Source organism: Galendromus occidentalis, unplaced genomic scaffold (assembly GCF_000255335.2).
Source record: "Galendromus occidentalis unplaced genomic scaffold, Mocc_1.1 scf7180000077191, whole genome shotgun sequence".
NCBI lineage: Eukaryota > Metazoa > Arthropoda > Arachnida > Mesostigmata > Phytoseiidae > Galendromus > Galendromus occidentalis.
The window spans coordinates 763015-782824 of record NW_003805179.1 but is presented as its reverse complement, the minus strand read 5'-3'; the positions used below and the strand labels follow the sequence as shown (position 1 = coordinate 782824).

General features: G+C 50.7%; 2 protein-coding genes across 4 annotated transcripts; both read left to right on the top strand.

Moving 5' to 3' along the window:
- Window positions 1–302: 302 nt before the first annotated feature.
- Ent2 (Equilibrative nucleoside transporter 2) lies at window positions 303–5630 on the top strand. 3 transcript variants are annotated; one of them, XM_018638879.1, is made up of 2 exons: window positions 303–454; window positions 3678–5630. In XM_018638879.1, the coding sequence occupies exon 2, from the start codon at window positions 3710–3712 to the stop codon at window positions 5123–5125; it is 1416 nt and encodes a 471-aa protein (XP_018494395.1). In that variant the 5' UTR covers window positions 303–454; window positions 3678–3709; the 3' UTR covers window positions 5126–5630. The 3 variants fall into 3 exon arrangements, with proteins under 3 accessions (XP_018494395.1, XP_003741727.2, XP_018494396.1); XM_003741679.2 differs by lacking the exon at window positions 303–454 and adding an exon at window positions 2429–2546; XM_018638880.1 differs by lacking the exon at window positions 303–454 and adding an exon at window positions 2466–2595.
- An 8582-nt stretch (window positions 5631–14212) lies between these two features.
- Window positions 14213–19810, top strand: LOC100904800 (alkaline phosphatase-like). The gene is made up of 8 exons (XM_029111002.1): window positions 14213–14240; window positions 15149–15372; window positions 16200–16392; window positions 16572–16833; window positions 16953–17221; window positions 17297–17509; window positions 17697–18006; window positions 19210–19810. Exons 2-8 carry the CDS (start codon window positions 15259–15261, stop codon window positions 19808–19810), a joined length of 1962 nt encoding a protein of 653 aa, XP_028966835.1. The 5' UTR covers window positions 14213–14240; window positions 15149–15258.

Genomic DNA, 19810 nt, shown 5'->3' with positions numbered 1-19810 from the left:
GCTTGGTTCATTCGCTCGGCTGTTCGTTGCTCGCTCACGGGGCTGCTGCCGATGCCACCGCTGCGGCTGAGGATGGCGACAGGGCGGCACTAAGGAACAAGCAGGCACGGCGACGAGGCAGGCGGCGGCAGCTTGGCGGACGAATAGTCAAGCAAGTAGGCAGCGAGGGTTGACCAGACAGGCGCTCGAAACGGAACGTCTTGAAGTGTCCTCAGCGGCGCCGCTGCTCCCCGATTCTTTCGAGAGTGTAGTGAAAGGAGGGAACGCGGGCTGCGAGTCGACGTCAGTTCTGTGGCACGGAGGCATATCCGATAGGTCGCCAGATACGTCCCGGAGTGGAGAATACGTCGGAGCACCGAGGCCTCAAGCGCTTGGGAACAGGTTCCTGATCACCAAGCGACTTCGGCTCTCTGTTGAGCTTCTCCGGATCCACCCGCCGGAATATCTCCTATCGGTAAGTTCGATCATCTTCGAGGCGATCATCCGCTGCAACGAAAACGCTGAATTCAATAATTCGAAAAGCGTGGTATCGTATGGGTGTCTGCAGACTGCAGGATATTGTCTGATCGTCTCATAGTCAGAATTGTCAGATGTGGCTCTGGGACTCGTCGTCAGCCACGTGAGAGATCGCTGTGAGAGATCGCCGTGCGCAACGCGAGCGCTCCGAGTTACGACTCTGAGGATGGAAACCAGACACGAGCTCGGTTCGTTCGTCATTTCGCGACTTTTCCCTCCTGCGAGATTCCGTCAAATTTTGACGCTCGATCTCGCGATCGGGGCTGGACGGTATCCGTGTTGCTACATGATGACTGTTGGACATAAGCTTGTAGATATACGACGTGTTGATCACAACGGACACGTGTTTACGAAATCTGATCCCCGTACTCCCCCCAAGAGCACCAATTGAGATCCGCTTGGAGGCCCTGAGTGGAACAGACTGCCGTTACGGGTCTTGAATTTGTGCCGAAACTTGCATTGACTCACTGGGCTCTTCATCAGAATCAGCTGCTATCCACGACTTTTTATATCACTTCACCCGATATAGCGTTGGGCATCACGATGAGGAGAAGGTCCCGTTTTCCGTGGGAGTTACCCTGAGCTGTTCGCTTTCATTGACGCCATCGAGACGGGTGGCACCGAGAACAGCGGCATGGTCACTTTTGAAAAGTGACTCACAACGTCGGCTTCGTGGAACGCCTTTCTCGGAGAATAGAATCCACCACGCCGTCTAATCAGACTTCTTACTTTCCTCCGTGAGAGCAATTATGGGATTCCTCTCCGATCTTCTTTCGAGTACCACGGCGTAGCGAGAGAGATTGACGACTTCGATTTCGTGGTTCCCGCTTGCGGCGACCCATCCATGCCTCTCCGAACCTCCGCTCATCGGGGGACATTCATCCGCGGGAATGTTTCGCAAATTCGCGAACAGGATAGACAGTTCGTGGAGAAAGAATTTCCTCCGAGCCCTAGAGGGTTGAGTCTCTCTCGAAATTCGACCTTCACACCTACCGATACACTAGGCAATTTGGGTTTCCAGAATCTGTCCCGAAAAACTCTTGACGTCACTGGCGATGGGCTCAAGAAACGCTCGGTTCACCGCAATCTCTCCCCGTCGAAAGCCTCGAATGACCTTCCCGAGTGGCTCAGGCGCAGCTCAGTTCGATACGATCGAGTTTATCCTGTGGATATACGTAACTCGAAACTGGATTGTCCATCCTGTCGATAGCGCTCGCCCTAGCGCCGATCCTCACGTCACCATAGCTCGATGCGTGGACTACCCTGATGCGATCTGAAAATGGTTCATTTAATTCAAGCTCTATCTTTGAAACTCGATATTCTCTTCGATCAAGACGACTCGAAAGGTTGCAATCTCTCGGCGCCAGTCCCGAAATAAATCTCTCAAAACAGAATCGATCTCGTTCGTCCGAATCCTTGATAGCTAGCCACTGAGATTTTCGTGTCGTAAGGAACAATGCGCATACATACATATTTCGTACGAGAGGCTGAATATCTTCGCGCTATCGAGTCGATAGGGATCCAGCATCGATTCTAGGCGATGACCCCATGGAGAAGCCTCAATGATCCTTGACGTCAGCCTAGCGGAGCTTTGGGCACAATCACTCGAGTGTATCAATCTTTTGCGAGAACAGCGTCTTATCTCTACCGATACTCTGCGGTATCCCATGTTCCGAATTCCGCAAACTGATAATTCACCTGCGGAGAGTTCAATCGGCGCATGGAAAGAGGATCGTCTTCTGATTACACTTCTCATTTTACGCGCCAGCCGACTGATAGTCAATTGATTTATACCGCGTCGCGTTTGTTTCCCTGGGCAGCTTATCTCCGCGACGCCTAAATCCCGTCACGGGCCCGATATCGTTGGGAGAGCACGGCGGCGCTGTGAGGGTGTTCTGTCAAAACTCGAGCTGGTCATCTTAACAAAAGCTCGATGCGGCCTAAGAGTCGTTAGCAGAAGCGGTGAAAAGTTTCACAACCATCCGAGTTAGCGAAAGTTCAGGATAACCCTTCAACGTTCTCAAGATGGGGTGAGATTTTCCGCTTCTCCTGAGCACGCCGATCTGGGCGAGCTCGAAGGTAGACTTAACAAAATTTGACCGACTCACGACGCCGTCATCGTGATTTCTTCCTCCTTTCGATCGAGATGGGCAGGTCGCCTCGGCGTGAGCTCCGAGATCAAACCTCCGAAAATCGATCAGAATTTTGAAACGTTTTCGAACGACCGCTCGCACAGTAGTCCCGTTGGCTACCGTGGGACCCTGAATGATGGGAGGATACGAGTTAGATAAGACCTTAGGCGCGCTGTCGACGTTGAGATTCGGACCGTAGTGGAGTGGTTAGCGAAATTCTTTCTCTTGCTCGACATGTCGGAATGGAGTCCTCTCGAACAATGACCAATGGATGGGCCTGATTTACATCTCTCCAACTCCGACGAGACTTGAGAGGTCCCCAAAGAAAAATCGATGCCGCTCGCAACGAGCTCAAAGCTCACGCGACATGGATCATCCCGGCTACTGAGTCATCTCACATATTTTACGGTTCACGTCGCCGACGCCTCGAGGGAGCGTTACCGCTCCAACCGTGTAAAGTCCAGCTGTTCGAGGAGAGCTCCGAGCTGGGCGCAAGACTTGTCTCGAACCGTCGTCGTGAAAATTCGCCTTGCTCGGGGAATCTGTGTTCAGCTGTTCCGGGAGGCGAGTCGAAGGCATTCAAGACGAATGACTCGACTTGACGAATAACTCCGGATCGACCACGTAATGTTGCTTGAGCTCGCTCGGGCTCTCTCTGGACGGCAGTTTCATCATTTTATTCTGCGTTATTCATCGAGACATCTTGATGATGAAGAATAATAACTTTGAGCAATGCAGCGTTCATATTCTCGGTCCTCGTCATGATCTCCGCTGTCTGCTCCGGAACTTCCCGGGGATTCAAAGCTTACGAGCTTAGTTCATCGCGTATCGGTCCTCACATGAGAGGCGAATCGGGGGGATCAAGAGAGCGGTGGATGACTCCAAGCGGCGACTGCGATGTCTTGGGCAGCTGCGGAGCCATTTTCAAAGCTGCATGGGATACGTGACGACAATGAAGGTCCACTATCGAAGTTCCCCTAAATCACCCGAGGCTCAAGCTTTTCTCAGCTGAATGTTTTCCGTTCTCAGGTTCATCATTCTCTGCCAGCAGAGCCTCTGCAATGACGCTGAACACGGACACCTCGGTCTCGTACCACAGACCAGAGTCTGAAAGTCTACTGGGAGACTCGAAGACAGCACCAGTCACCCTTGGCCCCGGTTGGGAATCTCGTCACTCGAATTCAGATTTGGTTCATAGTTCCAAGATGGACGAAGAAAAAAACACGCCCTCTGATCGATGCAATTTCCTCTTCCTGATCCTGATGCTGCATGGAGTCGGAACGCTCATGCCGTGGAACATGTTCATCACGGCCAAGGAATTTTTCACCGAAGTGAAACTGAACACTAGTTTGATCCCGGATACGACGTCGACGGACTTTTCACATCTCAAAACCTACAATGCCGGTTTCATGGGCTATATTATATTAGCCAACCAACTGCCGAACCTTATCTTCAACTTCATAAACTTGTTCGTTCAGTTCGGCGCGGACAGTCTCGGACCGAGGATCGCTGGTTCTCTAATATTTGAGAACGTTCTGTTCATCCTGACCTCGATCATGGTCATGCTCGACACGTCCGGCTGGCCGATCATTTTCTTCTTCGGCATCATGAGCATCGTTGTCTTGTTGGGCGCCGCTGGAGGGATTTATCAGAACAGCATTTTCGGTCTCGCGGCCAATCTGCCCGGAAAGTACACAGGGGCGATCGTTCTCGGGACGAACGTCAGTGGCACTTTGATTTCATCCGTGAGCATACTGACGACCTACGCGGCCCCGAGTCCGAAGACGGCAGCGATCTACTATTTCATTTCAGCCTTATTCATACTTCTGTTGTGTTTGGATACGTACTTCGCGCTTCCTCTGCTGAAGATCTTCCGTTACCACCAAAAAAGAAACAGGCAGATCGCCGACAATGCGGGGAGGAAACCGAGTCTGATTGCGGTGTTCAAAGAATGTTGGTTCAATTGTTTGAACGTCTTCCTCTGTTTCTTCGCGACCCTGGCATGCTTCCCCGGGATAACGTCGGAGATCGTCGCTGTCGATGAGAATTTCCCAGTGAGCAGCACGTACTACGTAAAGCTCTTCTGTTTCCTATTCTTCAATCTGTTCGCCATGATCGGGAACATGCTCCCAGCCTACATCAAGTTCCCGAGTGCGCCAGGACAAACGTTCTTCTGGGTGCTCATTCGACTCCTTTTCATACCGTTCTTCATGATGTGCAACTTCAGCCCCGACAAGCGTATCACCGGAACGCTCTTCTCTGATTATGTCTACATCGGCGGTATGGTTCTCTTCGGACTGACGCACGGACACTTGTCGTCGCTCGCGATGATGCAGTCCACCTACCGGGTTGCCGACAAGCACGCCAACCTGGCTGGAATGATGGCGGCCTTCTTCTTGGTTTTGGGCATTTTCTTGGGCGGCAACTCGATTTTCCTGATAAAATACTTATTCCTGCAGACACCGGCTGCTCCCTAGTCGCCCTGAGGTGCCTGCTATACATGAATGTCTATCAGATTGTTTATTGTGCTTGAAAACGTGGTATGAGACTTATCCTCGGTGGACTCTCGGGTACTTAATAAGGAAGTTCTGAGTGAATACCTATTCGAATGAAAGAGTGAGCTCGAAAAGAAGCAGGATTGTGAACAACAACAACAACCACCTCGAAGCTTTAAACACGGGACCATACCCGGTTTCACAGCATACTCTTCTTATCGTTCCACTCCTGACCGTGTCGAGAGCGGGGTTAAAACACAAGGCAATTCGCGCCTGAATCTTGCCGACGGCGGAAATGTTGAAGTCATCAAAATTAAGACGAAATTATCGTTGTATTATAGAGTATAGAGTGTGAATGGACGAACAAAAGGACTGATGGATCGCTCGGGAAGATACAAAGAGATATATAGCATTCGGCGAGTCTTATCAAGATTATCATGTGTATATGACCGATTCCCTAGGGATGGAATAAATATTTATCTTATTTCGCAAGTCATATGTTCTCTGATATTTCCCCGCTCGTCAATCAGCGGGGCTCATAGGACGGCCGCAGCTTTCTGAAAAATTCACCGAGAATTCTTCAAATCAGAATAATTTTCTCTCCCCTTCTCGTGATGCGATAGATCAGATGTGAAATGCCGATATTTGATATCCGTCGTGATAGTGATACACAATCAATTTCACGCTTACCTCAATGATTCTATTCTAACGAGATCGAGTAAATAGATCGTTCAAAGTTTTGTCCTTTCCTATTCCATTGGATCATTAGGAGTGATTCTGACCCGTCCGTCAGACGGGAGCATGCATGTTCACATAAGGAATTTCGCAACGCTATGAGAATCGACCATCTGAGTGAGTCCGCGGCTCCCGAATCCTTTGGTCAAGAATCGAAAATGTTCCGGGCGCAATAGGGGCTCATTCCATTTTCCATGAGCTTGACAATTGGATGAAATTCGGAGAAGTCCATTCCCGTCCACATCGGCTCCTCCATCCAAGCTCGGACCGATGAAGACATATTCACATGCAACACGGCGGGCATATCGATGTACATGTCGCTAATAACCTCGCGTACAATAGACGGGTCCGATTGTTGGGATCGGTGACATTTCCACGAAGACGAAACCTTCGATCCTGAACGGCTTACCGAGAAAAGCTGCTCGAAACCGCCATGGGCGTCTGCTCACTCGTCATATTCAGGCAGCATCCGTTCTCTTGCCACACCGAAAGCTCTAAGGTCGGTGAACGAGGTAGAACTCAGGGCGTTTGGCAGGAAGAAGTCCACAGATATTTCCGATAAATCAATCTGACGGAGAGCCGATAGAACGTGCGGTGGTGGAACCACACCCGACAGAAGACGTTTGTTTCCAGGCGACGGACGCAACCTTGCAACAGAAAGTGATGGTCGTACCGTTATTGTGTACCCTGAGGGACGACGCACAGTACGCACCGCCGCAGTCGACTGATGGAGCTTTGTGACGTCGAATCCGAAACAAAGATTATCTGATCTGAGCAGTGAGCTCATGATGGGCAAGCGACAAGTGCACCGTGACACGAAGATCCTTCCGAAGATTCCTCTGGCATGCAAGGACTGTAACCACAGCCTGAGAGACATGCGGGGGCGGGCGGATCCTTTTCGCTCCGGTCGTGTGAAGGCAAAGAGGGAAACCACCCGCGCCGACAGTATCGATATTCTCTCACTCAGAGGAAGAGCAAAAACGCATTTTGACATTGAAAGGCCGAAAATTGCCGCTGTCATGTCCGTCCACGGGCGGACGAAACGTTCCGTTTTTGTTTCCCTGTCCAATGATGACGACGCTAAGGCAAAGCCCAGAAGAACCAGTAATACCTGAACCGCGACGACCAGAACCGCGCAACCGCTAAGCCGTGTGGTCGTGCTATGAAGCCAAGAAATTAAACGATCCTATATTCTGGATTCGTGACCCTAAATGCTGCTATGTAACGATGACGTGCGTCCTCTTCATATGTGTATTCTCATTTCGAAAGCAATTATTTGAACGACTGATTGAAGAACCGATAATAGACATCTCATTCCGATGGTGATCGCCTGCATTTTCTCACGGTGTCATGCGATGGAGACATCAAACCATCTCAATCGAAAAGAATCACATGCCTGATTCGAGGACAGAGATTCTCGATAATTTCCGTTCTTTTTCAGCGGATTCCAACGAAGCCGATGATGCCCCAAATCGAGCACGAGCTGAGGTAGTGCTCGTCCATGATTGTCTTTTGAGAATTCTTTGATAGGAATTCCCAGTTGATGCATCCTGTTCCCCTGTCCTTGAAAGCGGAGGGAGGGGGACGGGGGAACGGGCCACAGCTCGCGTTCGTTCGTGACGGACTCTTTCGAAATTCGGTCTCTGGTGTATAGTGTGAAGATCGTGCACTTGTCATCTGTTCGTTCTAGTTGCCATTGCGACGTGGGTATATTTTCCTAGCGCGACGCTAGCGGTTTTTTTTCGGTCGCGGTGACTTCATTTTCTCAGTCGCATTGTGCACTCAAGTGCAAGGTCACTCAGAACTTGAACAATTTCCTGCCTTTTCTAGACTTTGATTCCCGTCACTTTATTGTTGTTCATTGTCGTGGGGCAGACAGTCTCTTGCGGCTTGTAGTGTAGAAGTTTCGCGAAATCATTAAAGCATCTTTCGCAGACACTTCGCATTTCATTCATTTGTAGAATTCCGGTCGACGCTCAAGAAAAACGGTCTAGATCAAAGCCGCGACAATGAAGGCTATGGAGGCGACAGAGCGATCACGACGGACACCGCCGCGACGACATGCTAAGCAGTCTAGCTGTACATTCGTGGTTGAGGAGATTTTCCGAATCATTCTGTGACGCCATTTCCTCCAAGGAAATCGCGTTTTATATAACGATCGCCTCCCCATCACCTCGGACGGAAGGTCAACAGTTCGCAGTCGAGAAGGAGCACGGCAACAGAGAGAGCGAGAGAGTGGTTCCCGAGTCTTTCATGGAGAACAATAATTGACGAAGTCGTCGAAATCGCCAAGCTCCACCCGCCAAATCGGATCCCATGACGCCAATCGTCTTAAGCTCCGGGGAAGAGCGCGATCCGAAAATTTCCCGGAAGTAACATTTGCCCAGAAGTAAACATTCGCAGATACCCTATACTCGGAAGCAGGTATTCCCGATACCCGGTAGTTATCTGGCGCTCTCGGAACCTCTCGGACGACGTTATTTTCCGTTCTCTGCGGAACTTCTCCTTCTACCCCCACAGGCAGAATCTTCCACGGCATCGATTACAGCGATTGGAGCTGGTAGACTCGCTGCTCGGTATACACGCCCCGGGCTCAGAAGATGGGCGATCCCTCGAAACGTCTTACCACCTGTTACCGAATTCGTCCGCGTAGTTGATTCGACCAGGACTTCGCTTGAGCGCACCGATTGACCGCCTATTGTTCGATGCTCCCGGCGCATGCATGCAAAGTAAGTGATTCGCGGCGGGAGCACTAGGCGAATACTGCTGCTAACTTGAGCGATCGGCCTCTCACTAGAATTACTATTGCGTAAAGCATGCAAATCAGAATGGTCCCGTAAAAAGATTGTACAATGCGGGGCGGATGTCTGAACTGCCTGAGCGCTGTTGTTGTTCATTCCGCGGCTGGCTCGCTCGCAATCGGTCGTACCGAGGAGGCACCCAGACTAACAAAGTCGGGCAGTCGATCACCGACAGCGACCCTGAAGGACTCCCGCCTTGCGCGAAATCTCACTTCAGTTTTGTCGAATTGGCGCGTATGAGACTATACGCAGACAGCAAACACTGTCATTCTTACAGGATTCACTCAGCCATGAACAGTTCCGAGCATTGTTCCAGAACGACCGAAAACCCGCCCGTCCGCTTGATGGCCCAGCATGAAGAGTCAAGTCCGGTGGACGTGTAAAATACCTGGATTTCAGTTTTCACGTGTGAGGTGGCCCAAAGACTCAGCGCCTCTTATGCGAGAAAGACACAGCAATTGCCGTGTTGCGCCGCACGTCTCCCAGCTCCGGGGTGCATACGCGTGAGCTCCGCTCGAGCGGGACTCGGGATCTCGCCATCCAGTGGCGGATCCAAGGTGTGGGCAAGAAGCCATGCCCCCCCTCCACGAATCTTCTGCCCAATACTATAGCATACACCTCGAGAGGGCGCGTCATCATTTTCGGCTCCCGGTACCCAAAAAATCTGACTCGCTACCCCCCCTCCCAAGAGAAGAAGCTGGACCATCGACCGCAAGCTCAAAAGCATACTGAAACCGAGACAGAATCAAGAAGACACCCTCGATTGATTTGAAAGAACAGGAAATCACCTCAACTACGGGAAATCCGAAAGCGCTGGCCATTTCAAGCTCCATTCTCCAAGTGGGTCCTCTTCAACTTGAGATTTCCGGGAACACCGTGTGAAATATCAGCTGATCCTCCCGCTTCAGATCTGCTGATCCGACGCGAAATCGAGCCTGTCACAGGTCACTCTCCTGGGCGGGATGACGGGCATGCGAGAAAGGCCTGATGACTTTCCCGGATGAAGAGTGACACTCCAGCAAGCTGGACCATTCTGAGTCGCTCGTACTTGTGAATTAGAGTCCGCATATTAATGATATTAATAATAGTAATAATTGTCGTACCCCTCGTCCTCCGGACTTGAGACTATGCCACTGAGGTGGCGCTATCGCATCGGAAGATGTTTCCGTCCTTGGAGCAGGTTGACTGAGCATGCCCCGGGGCCAATTTCGCACGGAACGCCTCACGATGCGGTCAAGTCGAAAACACTGGGACCAAGTCCAAGCGCGTGACAAACATCAAGTCCCTCCTCTGTGAGCAATCGACGCGTCTGCCCAACTCCGCGAGCGTCATCCGTGAAAAAAACGCGAGTCCCCTCTGAAGTAGTTCTCTTCTTCTGGAGCTTTCTTCGACAATATCTTCTGCGCCGCCGTTGCTCCAAGTCGGATCGATTTCACGGAGCTGAAGTGCTCTATGGAATTTTCTGCTCAAGGAGCGGTGTTTCCCTATCGAGTTCGGTTCCGCAGCATCGGTGGCCATGTCGCGCTGCATGACACTTCCGTTCCTGGTGAAGAAGGGATTTATCAGTTTACCGAGATTTCCACTTCCATTCATGAGGCGTGTGACAATGCTTTCCCCTCTGCGTTTCGGGTCGTGGGACTCTGGACTTCTCCTCGGACACAGGCTTGCCTTTGTTCGACTGATAATCGGTGATCCAACGAATCCTTTATCTCGGGACCGCCTCGCGTGAAAATCCGATGGGAAATCGACGCTGAGGAATTTCGGCATTGCGTGTCCGAGAAGTTTCCGCAGGAAAGTCGCACCCTGTTGGAGAAATAATTAAAGTCTTCCCGGGTGCATGTTCGCGACGTAATTTGCACGGCGGCGGTGTCGTGGGGCTTCGTATGATATTTTCAAGAAACGCGCGAGGAAGAGCTCGGAAGTTGAAGCTTTCGATTAAACGCCTAAAGGAGAAACTAAGAGCCTCTGGAAAGACGCAAGCTGTCCCGGAGGATTGCTTGTCTGACTCAGACTCGTCTTTGGCGAGAGCGCTAAGCCATGGAAAAACCTGGAGTGACCGCTATTCGGTGGATCCCCATCGTGCTCCATGAATCATACGTCCTTCCTTCTGCCCCCCGTTCTCAGCTCCCCGATGAGATACCGAGCATGACCATAACAGCCGTACAGAAGATGATTTCCAGATAGAGCTCATTCTTGGCCCTGTGCACTGGAATGATGTTGGGCCGCTCAGGAACACGAGGGGCGAGCGGAGCCCCGACTGCGATATCCGTGACGGAGACAAGGCGATTGTCTTCTTCTCAGCGTTCCCTTGACTGCTGGGGCTCTTCTGTAAGACTTCCCTCTCTCTTCTCTGGATACCGTTGAGTCGCTGGAAGAAGAGAGTTAGAAACTGATCGCGCACACTTCATTGCTAGTGGAGCCAACCGTTGTGTATGTGACCGTGCCGTGAGCCCCCGGATTACGCTGAAGTCTCTAAACTTCCACAAGAGTCTGGTGAGTTTTCCCGCAGTTCATCGCATATCAGCATCTCCAAGGGTTGAGTGTTCTCGCGTCGGTCTCTGCAGCCGTCTCCGCCGCCCCCAACGGATTTCAATCAAGCCCTACCGGTCGGGGAGTGTCACTGAAGTTTTTTTCATTTCTACGAGTGAGGCGATTATTCCACTATTTCGTGTTCGGATGGCTCAGTTTCCCCCCATATGAAAAGCACTATCGCCGGGAATTCCCGCGGATTCGAATCTCTTCACATTGATCGGACTCTCAGCTCTATGTTATTGCTCAGCTGGAGAATCTTGGCGAAAAAGGTCCGACCTATCAGCTTCGAATACTCTGCACACCATTAACGGTCGCGACACTCTTTCGGGAAGACCGCTGATCGCTCAAGCGGGCGAGGCTGTGACGCAAGGAGCGACAATGAGGGCCTAGTGGAGCAAGAAAAGCTGACTCCACTCCTCATGAGTATGTCCGATGTATACTTCGGTAATGAGAACACCGGAATAATAGGACGGCGATTCGAAAAATGGAATCACGTGGCCAGGAGATAGTGCAGACCATAGGAGTAGCCCCATGACCCATGACCGACAGGCGACTGGGACCTCGAGGGGAAAAAATCGAAGCGGATTGAATTGGTGGAGAACGACAATGTTCGATTCCGATGTGTTGAAAATACCTTGGAGCGAAACGTAGTTGCGCTCATAACCCTCTTCAAAAAATCGTCTGGCTCTCTGGAGATCGCACGTAAGTTCTTCGCTTGTCGTTATCGAACCCACGGTCACAGGATCGCGTTTTTGACGCTCACGTCCCCGGCCAAATATGCCCGTCGTACCTCCGAATGTCATTGTATCGCCTTAGGTGCGCATCGAAAAAATGCTTCTTTTCGCTCGTCCAAGTGAATTGTGGCGAAAACGGTCAAAATAGTGACTCCACGTCGAGTATTTTTTCGTCTTTCAAAACGAAATGTGAGCATTTGATTCGGCGAGCTGATTTGATTCTCGAACCGAGTCACATCAACGAAAACAAATACCGCGAGGAATCGCATCGGAGTCGCTGTTTGAATTTCGCACGACCGGACTCGCTCGTGATCAACCTGACATGATTATTCTGATCCAGCCCACGAATCAATATGATCTTGGCCGTGTGCGGTTCTATTGCTATGGAGTAATGGGGAAGAAAGCCTCTATTCAGTTGGGACAGTCATTGTCCTCCTCGACCGTTCGTTTGTTTCAAGAGGAGTCTCTTCTCCGTTTCCCTCGTGGAGAAAAAAACAGACCTCACTGTTCCACTTGTTCCAAGTCACGAACCGCACCCGCTCGACTGACCTCGGCTGGTGACACAATGTTCCGCTGAAGCCCGGAGTCTCCAGTGTTCGATGGATCTATTGATTGGATGGATCAGAGTCTCCACATCGAGTGCCTGCTCCGAGCGGATCAGGGTCGGTCTCGCCTCGATCCCGGAAAATTGAAGGACGGTTCGGCTTCATTCTCGGGAGTGAAAAGCGCTTGAACTCCCAATGGGGCTCGTGAAAATCTAATCAATCCAGCACGTTTCTGTACCCGGCGCTACGTCGATGACGAAGTTTTCCCGTCACACTCCTCTCATCTGCACAGATATCGGCGGAAACCATTTCGCATGCCCAGCCCAACGGTGATTATCTGGAGTCTAATCCGATCACGAAAGATGTGGAAAGCTCCGTGAATCAGAAATCCGTGCGAGAGACCGCATGGTCCGTGAATGGAGCGACTTTTAATAAGATCGGGTCTGACGAAGACCTGAAATAACGGACCGTCGGAATCGGATTGGCCGGAAAATTCACTTGAAAAGGTATTCAATGCTTGAGTGAGTGCCCGAAACGACCCTGAAAAGCGCGACCGCGCCTCTGGGCAGAGTCCAGGAATTTGTTCTGGTACACTTCGTGGCTTCGTAGATTTTTGGCCGGGCGACGGAACTGTACTGTATCGACAACGAACTCGTCGTATTCTCTTCCGCCATTAGTTTTCCGTTCTCAGAATGGGAGGCAATTGCACTACAAATTGGCGTTCTGCGGTCGGGGAAGGAGAATTCTTTTTCGATCCACGGACTGAGCACGTCTGACAGTTATACTCGTCACGTCGAACGAAAGCGGTCCATACGGAGTATTTTTCCTTCGTGTTAGGTAGGAAATTATTTTTCTGGAGACAGAATTCGGGAACAGGCTCCGTCGCGTCGGCACTTGTCTCGTCAAATCACTGGCATTCGCTAAATATCCGCTAAAAACTCACTGGGAACTTGAAACAAGCGTTGAGAATTCACAGGACCATCCCGACTAAAGTGATCCCACCTGTGGGACTTAACTATAGGAATATATATTTACCCCCTCTGTGAAACTGTGACGAGAGAAAGAGAAAATCCCATGAAAAAGTTTCTGTCGATTAGGATAGCTTCAAGCAAATTAAGCTCCCTGGATGAGTCGTTCGATCAGCTTCGAATAGTCTCCTCAAGCAGAATGTCAATCGACTTCTCGATTGAACGTTACCTTTCCGTTCAGAGAGACAATTTCCCAGGAGAAAGCTGCCGTCACCGAAAAAAAATTTGAGCAGAACGAGTTCTTCGGATGAGCTTCGGTCACATTCGGATCACTTCCCTAACGAGATCCCCATCTGAATGTAAAAATGTAGGGCTTGCTGTTTGCGACTGAGTGCCATCAACGAGGCGATTCGGATGATGAGTTTAATTAGGGATTGTTTTCTCAAAAAAAGTTGAGAAATGATGAAATTCTCCGCATGGAGAAACAATGTCCAGCAGGGAATCTAAACGGTACACATTAGCTGATGAAATCATGGGGAAACAATGAGGCCACCAAGAGTTTCTGATTCAGATCGTTTCCTAGAGCCTCTCGAGGATCACCTGGTTGAACTACGTCGTGAGTAGGAAATAACCGTGCAAACTTTGTATTCCAGGTGACCAGACGTTAAATGAGAAAATGCGCGGATCTTTCCTGGTTGTCACCGGTTATCTGGTGATGCTGGCGGCAGCTCAGCAATCGCTTCCCGAGGAGAAAGTTTTTCCGAATTACAGGATCGAAGAAGGTAAGCCTCTTCCCGGTAGCGTTTTTCCCCGAAAGACCCTCTCTAGGCTCCGATCTTTACTACTAAGACGTCAGTGATATGTTTGAAGAAGTCGGAGTCACCGAAGCGACCGGTGTATGTGTATGTGTGTCGCGATTAAGCGAAAGGAAGATTAAGATCGCAGTTGAACTTTTCAATCAGAGAGCTCGGATCAGCCCGAATCCCGCTTGAAAACCTTCACACTAAACGGAAGAGGTGAGAGGGGAATCCAGACCTCCGCCTCGATGAGCGCCCGCACCACGTCGCCTTGGAATGGTCAGCACCATTGTGCGAGCCATCAAATGACACACGCGCAAAAGTCGTGTGCTCGTTTGAGCCCCCGATGTCTGCAGTTGACCGAAGAGGCTTTCGTCGCTCGATGAATGAATTTCATACAAATGGCTCGCATTCTCTGGTTACGTCATAGCTGAGCCTTGTCTCAGTGAGCGAAGCATTATGAAGATCAAGTGCTCTTATCGTATTGCGTTTGTAGTGAACAAACAAAAGCTAGGATTATCTGCTCTTCGCCGAGAAATTCACGTTAGGGTCGTTGTGAGCTTGTCTTCTGTCGTCTCCGTTCTAGACGTACGGAAAACCAGCGTGGGAGAAACGACCTTCTGTCGCTTCCCCGCATGCTTATGTAAACTCTTGATTTACACCGAGGGTCCTGCGGGTGCTCTTCTCCATAACGACAGCCTAATCAAATCAGATGCTTCATATCCGTCCTGAGAAGGAGATTTTCGAAATCGGGCCTTGATTGGTTGAAAAACACATACGGGCGATATGTCTGGCTCCAATGACTCAGAAAGACATGACCCCGTGAATTGCTCCCCAGACACTGCACGAACCGAAAGAAAAAACAGATGACTGACGTTGCTTAATATTTTCAGATGAAGAGCTCTTCTGGTTGGAAGATGCGACGAAAACCCTCAATGACAAGCTTGCTCAAATCACGAATTCGGGAGTCGCGAACAATATCGTTTTCTTTTTGGGAGATGGAATGGGAGTTTCCACCGTAACGGCTGGGCGGATATACAAGGGACAGCGTCGGGGGGCCAGCGGAGAAGAGGCTGTGCTCGACTTCGAGAAGTTTCCATTCACCGCGTTATCAAAGGTTAGGCCACAATCCACAGGAGGGAATCGGAACGGCGCGAAATCTCCCCGGAAGGGTCAGTGCTGTCGCCTATGCGGACATGCCGTTCGAAGAGCTCTGGTCCGTGATGGAATTGCGCTCCGGGAGACAATTGTAACTTATCGAAAAATCTTTCATCATTTCTATCGACGCTCATTTTCCAAATGAGTTCATTGCCAACACATTCCTGAGAAATGGGTGTAGGGAACAGCGGTCCTGCGGTCCCTTGTGGGATGGATGCGGTGCTGACAACGGGGAACTACTTTCGCTCTCTTTTCGCGGTTACGGATGTAATTTTGCGACTATGCGACGAACACAAGGCCATCTTTTTGGATTTCCGCCTCGGTGTAAACCTGTGCCCACCACAATCAGTGACGAAATTCCCTGCTGGATACGGAGAATCAGACAAAACCGTTTCAGAAGGCTTTCCGTGGCCTTTTCGGGTCGTCCGCCTGTTTGTCTCGACCGACTGAGTGAGATAGAAAGTAACATTACAGTGGAGTGACGAGGCACGGCCGTAACAAAAATGGTTCAGTTTTTCTTCGCTATTAAGTGATGTCTTAACTGCGCGCCTCTCAGCTGGTGCGTGAGGTCAAAGTTCACTGAGATGATCATAGCTCGAGAGTTTCCGATGGGCTCCCTGTCACATCCGTTTGGCCCGCCATCGTGCTGATGCCACTGTCGACGAACGTGGCGGTGAAAGGTTGAGCCGCTTTTCGGGAGCGGATTTTCTTGGGAAGAAAACTTTTTGAACAGATTGACTACTCCGGTTTCGATGAGTAAGCTTCGAAGCCTACGCTCCATTTCAGACATACTCCGTCGATAAACAAACGCCGGACTCAGCGGCCACCGGAACCGCCTACCTGTGTGGCGTGAAAACGAACAACGGCGTATTGGGGGTGACCGCTAAAGTCAAGAGAGGAGATTGTGCCGCAGCCTCCCGGCGGGAGAATCAAGTGGAGAGTCTCCTGGCTTGGGCTCAAGCCCACGGCAAATGGACAGGTCTGTCTCGAATTCCTGAGCGTGATCTTTCTTCCACCCATACTTTGTCTCGATTCGCCCATGATTTATGATGATCCCCCTCAAGGGGACCGAGGAATTCGCGGGGCTCGTGGGCACCGTCCGTGTTGGGGTCGATTGTCAAGGTACTAAGACTCGTATGTAAATCATCCGTTTTGCAGGTCTGGTCACCACGGACAGCGTGACAGGGGCCTCGGCCGCAGCTACTTATGCGCATTCCGCGGATCGGACTTATACTTCTTCTGTCCCTAACGGTTGTCATGCTAAGGACATCGCAGAGCAGTTGATTCATGGTGATACGGGTTCACGTCTGAAAGTGATTTTTGGCGGTGGATTGTCTGAGTTTTTGCCCGAGAAGACCAGACCCAAAGAACAACGAATGATCGAAGGTGACGGATTGCCGATAAATGCGCGCGGGAACCGGTTCGTGAACATAGCAGCATATATGTAAAGGCTAGATACCATCATTGAATCAAGCTATCTTCATTGTCGCCGACGCATTCACTTTTATGAGCCTTCATGTTTTTCTCCGATCCAACCAGGAAAGATGGCCGGAATTTGATCGAAGAGTACCTACAAAGGCACACGGAAGAGGACACTCGGGCGGCTTTCGTGTGGACTAGAGACCATCTGGAACAGTTAGAGGATCCCCGATACTCTGCTGACTTCCTTCTGGGTCTCTTCGCCCCTCAGAGACTCTCGTTCGCTCTCGACAATCTCTACGGCAGCAACGACTCCCTTTCGAGCGAAGAGCCGTCGTTGGCGGAAATGACTCTGGCGGCAATCAAAGCTCTTTCAAAAGCGCCCCGTGGTAAATATCGCGCACCATGGATTCCAGATGTATTCATCTCGAACATGATCTGAATTTGATCTTGTACTCTCGCAGGTTTCGTGTTGTTCATCGAAGCGGGGAACATCGATCAAGCGCATCACGATAATTTGGCCGCGCACGCTCTTGAAGAAGTTTATCAATTGGATAAAGCCGTGCGCATTTCAACGAAACTCCTGTCCCCGAAAAATACGTTGTTCCTCGTTACCGCGGACCATTCGCATCCATTCACTGTGAACGGATACGCTGCGCGAGGGAAAAACGTTCTAGGTGGGAACTGGGATCACGGAAATTCACCGTCGAATTACGGGAGACTTTGAAACCGCTCTGGGAGGGGGGAAATTATCTTGTCGCATTCCGGCATGCAAATATGCATCTCAGCGCGATCCGAGCGGCCCGTCTGATTCGCTCGTCAATATTCCTCCTGTAATATTCTAAATCTTTCTAATAACCGCAGGGAAAACGGAGAAAAATGGACACAATATACTCAGCTATGCCTCGGGTCCCGGTGGGAGCGCTCCCGCGCGTAAAATGAACAGAAATCTCTACCCGTCGATGGTCAACTTGACCACCGGAGTCCACAGCGCTGAAGATGTTCCGGTGTTTGCTGTGGGACCTTGGGCTCATTTGTTCACCGGGTCGGTTGAGCAGTCTTACCTTCCGCACGCGTTGAGCTACGCGGCTTGCATCGGGCCGTACAGCCATCGTTGTGCCAAGAACGACTTGCCTCAGAAGACTTCAGTCAACGTGAACTACATCAAAGACAGGTGCCCGTCAAGAATGCTATAATATTAAAACTAAGTTTGGGACCTGCTGTGTGTCAGCATCATTGAGAAAGCTCAATCATTAAGAGACAAACACGGGAGCAGAATATGCCACCGGCCCGCTCTTTATGGCTCACCGCTTGACCTCGAGGCTTATCCTTGGAAAGCGGATTATTGCTCTATATACTATATGCATTAGGAGGGTATGCGCTTTCTGATCCATCTGACCTTGTCGCCTGTCAGAGGGTGTCTGTGAGCATATCTGGTTTGCATCAAAAGAGCTTCGCGCCGCTGTACACGATCTCCTTCCCTCGACATTCCGATTGAGAGGGGATTTCCTGGAATATATATACAGTCTTCCATACCCAACCATGGACGAGTTCGTGGCGGAGTTCCGAGAGCCTAACCTGTCTCTCTGAGGAGCTTCTAGCCACCTGAACTTCCCATGCTGGAAGGCAAGACGTCTCCGTCCAATCATTGAGTCATCGACTTCCCCATCCTTTGGAAATTCTTAATTCCACTTATGGAGTCACGGCTTCCAAAGATCCGCGAGATGGATCAGGCTTTTAGGGTGGCCCCAAGGCCATGGCTGGTAGCACTGCTTGTCATGTCTCGGATTGATCGAATGATCAGGACTTGAGGGTGAAGCAGAGAAAAAAAATTCCACAATTTTCTCGTGAAGGTGTTGAATACCGACGGCATACATTGGACAATCGAACTCTTCCACGGAATTTATGGGTCGGTTTCGAAGATGGGGGAGTCAATTTTCCGCTGATCGAATATCGCGGAGAAACGGAACCAGCAAGCAGAAATCCACAATCCTTCAGAGAACCCATGTCTCCTGCCTGTGACTCTGAGGGGCAAGTATAGGGAGCGATTCGGATACATCGATAGCTCCTCATGATAAAGGAGGTCCGAGGAGATCCAGAGGAAGGTACACCGCAAGCGCCATGGAGCTCTCGGAGGTCGAGGTCCCTCGCTAGATCGCGCTACTTAACTGGGACCATCTGAGTCAGCTTCCGAGGGTATCACAATCAAAGACTCGGCATCGAGTTGTTCAGATGTTCTGTTCTGAACCCGCTGGAAGTCGACTTGATGGTGTCACGAGCGAAGTATTCGAGCATGTACCAAACGATCCCCTAAGCTTCGCCTGACCGTATTCCATCCGTTCCGATCACGGGAGCCCTTAAACGACTTTCTTTTCAGGATGGAACGGCCCACGGAGAAACCATTCTTCACCGAAGTTCCAGTGCCACACCGAGTGAACATACTGGCGCCTAACCAGATCGAATTCACGAAAGTACAGACAACGGCCCCAGTAACCACAGTGAGACCTACGGCGAAGTCGAGTTTCGGTACGACGTTCCCAGATTCCGCGGTGACGCATTCCCAGCGGTACGTCCAGGTGCCTCATACGAGACCCAAGGAATCGAGGAAAAATCCGGTCAACGACGCCGGCGACGCGCACGAGCCGCACAGGGTAGCCTCGCAGGAGCGATCGACGGCGAAAGATTTCCGTAAGCAAATCAGTCAGCGACGCAAAAAAGGAAAGAACGTGGTCGCAGCCTCGGAGATCGATGCCGAAATAATGCCGTCGAGCTTCATCAACATCAAGCCAGAATCAAGGATGGACGACGGGCCCATTGAGGAGGTGCAGGATGCTAGACCGGCAGCGAACACGCAGAAACAACGCAAGGTTGTCAGACTGTACGTTCCGAGGAACGGAAAGTTCTCGAATGGATTCGAGAAAAGAGCAGGAATGATGACAAATTATCAGATACAAACCTCCGAAGAACGACCGAGTTGA